Genomic DNA, 3,102 nt, shown 5'->3' with positions numbered 1-3,102 from the left:
TATATATATATATATATATATATATATATATATATATATATATATATATATATATATATAAATATATATATATATATATATATATATATATATATATATATATATATATATATATATCATGTGTGTGTATTCCAGTGCATGTATGTATGGATATATGTAATTATATCTGGTGATTGCACAACAATGCTCCATTATTCCGGAATTTACATTCACATTAGGACTTCCGCTTCAGCCTACTTGTTATTCCTTCATTTGCTTGGAATCTAATGCAATTAATAACGGTAACAACCAATTGCTTCCTCTAGCATTAAACAATTATCAAGCAGATAGCTTAATTAGCATACGTAATGAGTTGTTTGTTTTCTACGAATGGTAATACTCTTTGAGATTTATTTAGATATACAGTATATTCTTCCATCAGATTCACAGTATTTTAGTCCAGCACTTATTAGCGCATTACAGGAAAAGGTCAAGACTGCAGGCTTTAGAACGAAATTTGTGATACCTGGTGACATGAACACACGTTTTGGTGCTTCTATTCGTAATTTGATTTCTTGTATTGAAGATCTTGGTGTGCATGGTTGTACATATCCAGTTATTAATGATCCAGTTGTAGTTCCCAATGATAATGCATATGCTATTTCTGCGGTATGTGTTAAGTTAAAGTTAATAATAATAAACAACCTCAAGAGTGGAGATCAGCATTTCAGGAGCAAACTGACTTATAGAAGTGGATATGAGTGGAAATCAGAATTGGACATATGTATATCGTCGCCAAGTTTGATTAGACATTTAAGTAATTTTAATGTATGGCAAGATATTTCTTTACCTTCAGATCATGCCCTGATTTCTTTGACTTTACACCCTTCAAAAAATGATATGTATTTCCTGCATCCACGTACTAAATATCTAGGAGATCATGCCACTATGTATACTAATATACCTAATAATACCTTTATTAAAAGACCTATAAAATTTGATCAAATAAATGTAGAGAGTTTTCGTAATCATCTTCTGAGGCGAGATTTCCCTATACTTAACCATGATAATATTGATGAATATGTTAATTCAGTGTCAAATATTTTGTATGAGTGTAGTCAAATCCGTCGTGTCAGGTATACTGGTCCATCAAATAATGTTATCAATCAATCATTAGAAAGATGGGATAGATTGTTGAATGATAATGATGATGCTCGGATTTGGCAAGCCATAGATTGGAAAGGTCAATATCAGGAAACGAACGATAGCTGTATTCGTCCTAATGATGAACAATTCAGGGAATTTTATGAAGAACTTTTTAACCCTACGAGACCAACAGAAAACCGAATGGAGCTGAGTGATTATAACGTTACAATCCCTGTTTTAGATAGTGAGATCCTAGAGAACGAAGTAAAAACTCAAATACACAAACTAAAGTCTGACAAATCTGGAGGACCCGACGGATTAAGTCCGGGGCTTTTCAAGGTATTACCAGTAGAATGGGTAATGATGTTGACTTCTTTGTTCAATGTCATTTTCTCTTCAACTCGTTATCCCTCTCCTTGGCAATTGGCTAGGCAGTTACAATATTCAAACGAGGTGATCGTATGCGTCCTGTTAATTATCGTGAAATTAATGTAATTAACGTGATTTCAAAGTTGTATGACATGGTCTTATGTAACTGTTTAATGCAATGGTTTTCTACCTATAGAGAACAGGCTGGTGGACAACCTAAAAGAGGATGTATTGAACATATAGTAACGTTTAGACTAATACTTGATTTGGCTAAAAGGAAAAAATTACCTCTATTTGTTATCTTTGTAGATTTTTCCCAAGCTTATGACCGTGTGCCAAGAAATACGTTATTCTGTATGCTTAAACGGTTGGGCTGTGGGGCGGTGATGATTGCTGCTTTAGTAGCGATATATCATGCCACACGTAGCATTATAGGAACTGCTGTTATTACAGCTACGGTGGGAGTGCGTCAGGGATCCCCTACTTGGTGTATCCTCTTTGTATTATATGTTAATGATCTGATTAAGTTGATTAAAGAAAATTGTGGTCTTGATGGGTTCCTGGCGTGGCTATATGTTCTTGTGTTGATGGATGACACTGTCATATTATCTACGACTAGGAATGGAATGCTAAATAAATTAGGACTTCTTAATCAGTTTTGTCAAAATAATGGTATGAAAGTAAATATGAATAAAACCAGATTGTTTACTATTAATGTAGGGATGATTGAACGTGAACCAATGAAAGTAGATGATTTGACGGTGTCATGGTGTGACCGATATATTTATTTGGGAAGTGTTTTTACAAGTGATGGGTTGGTATCCTCTGCCATTGCTGCTCATGCGCAAGCAAAAATGTGCCACATTTTAAAATTCATATCTTTTGTAAATAAAAACAACGATGTGCCATTTTATGTAAAGAAGAAACTTTTTAATGACGCTTTAATTTCAACAATTCTTTACGGGTGTGAGTCCTGGATTAATGGAGATCTGAAACCTATTGTTAAATTGTATAACTGGGGAATTAAACAACTATTAGGTGTTCGGAAGTCAACATGCAATGATCTGTGTTATTTGGAAGTAGGAATGCCAACACTAAAAGCTATTGTAAGAGATAAGCAAAGAAAGTTTTTTAAAAAATATGCGGAGAGGTAGGAACGGGATGGTCGACGATCCATGGGTATATTCAATAAAACTTACTTTAGAATACAATACACCTACTGGTAGATATGTTTAAAACTTGATTTTGATAGATAAAGATGAGATCAAAGAAGATTTTCAAAATTTAAAACAGGCTGTAATAGAATCTAATTCATCACGTAGAGATGTATATACAAAAACGATTAATGTTAATGATATATATAGAACTTCTTTTACTAGATTAAGGTTAAGCGCTCATAACCTTGCTATTGAAACAGGTAGGTGGAACAGAAGAGGTCGAGGTCGCCTCCCAGTAGAGGAGAGGCTATGCCCTTGTGGCGAGGTACAAACGGAGCTGCATGTGGTAGAGTCCTGCCCTATTACACATAGTATACGAACTGATTATAATATAAATTCATTTCATCAGATACTTACCAAAGATGTACACACCACTGTGAAAATTGTCCAT

General features: G+C 33.9%; 1 protein-coding gene across 1 annotated transcript; it reads left to right on the top strand.

Annotated features, from left to right (window-relative positions):
• Positions 1-1,880: 1,880 nt before the first annotated feature.
• Positions 1,881-2,648, top strand: LOC137652887 (uncharacterized). Its single transcript, XM_068386282.1, has one exon. It carries the CDS (start codon positions 1,881-1,883, stop codon positions 2,646-2,648), a length of 768 nt encoding a protein of 255 aa, XP_068242383.1.
• The last annotated feature ends 454 nt before the right edge of the window (positions 2,649-3,102 follow it).

The sequence above is a fragment of the Palaemon carinicauda genome, chromosome 14, assembly GCF_036898095.1.
Source record: "Palaemon carinicauda isolate YSFRI2023 chromosome 14, ASM3689809v2, whole genome shotgun sequence".
NCBI lineage: Eukaryota > Metazoa > Arthropoda > Malacostraca > Decapoda > Palaemonidae > Palaemon > Palaemon carinicauda.
The sequence above is the reverse complement of the archived record's forward strand: the minus strand, read 5'-3'. Positions and strand labels throughout refer to the sequence as shown.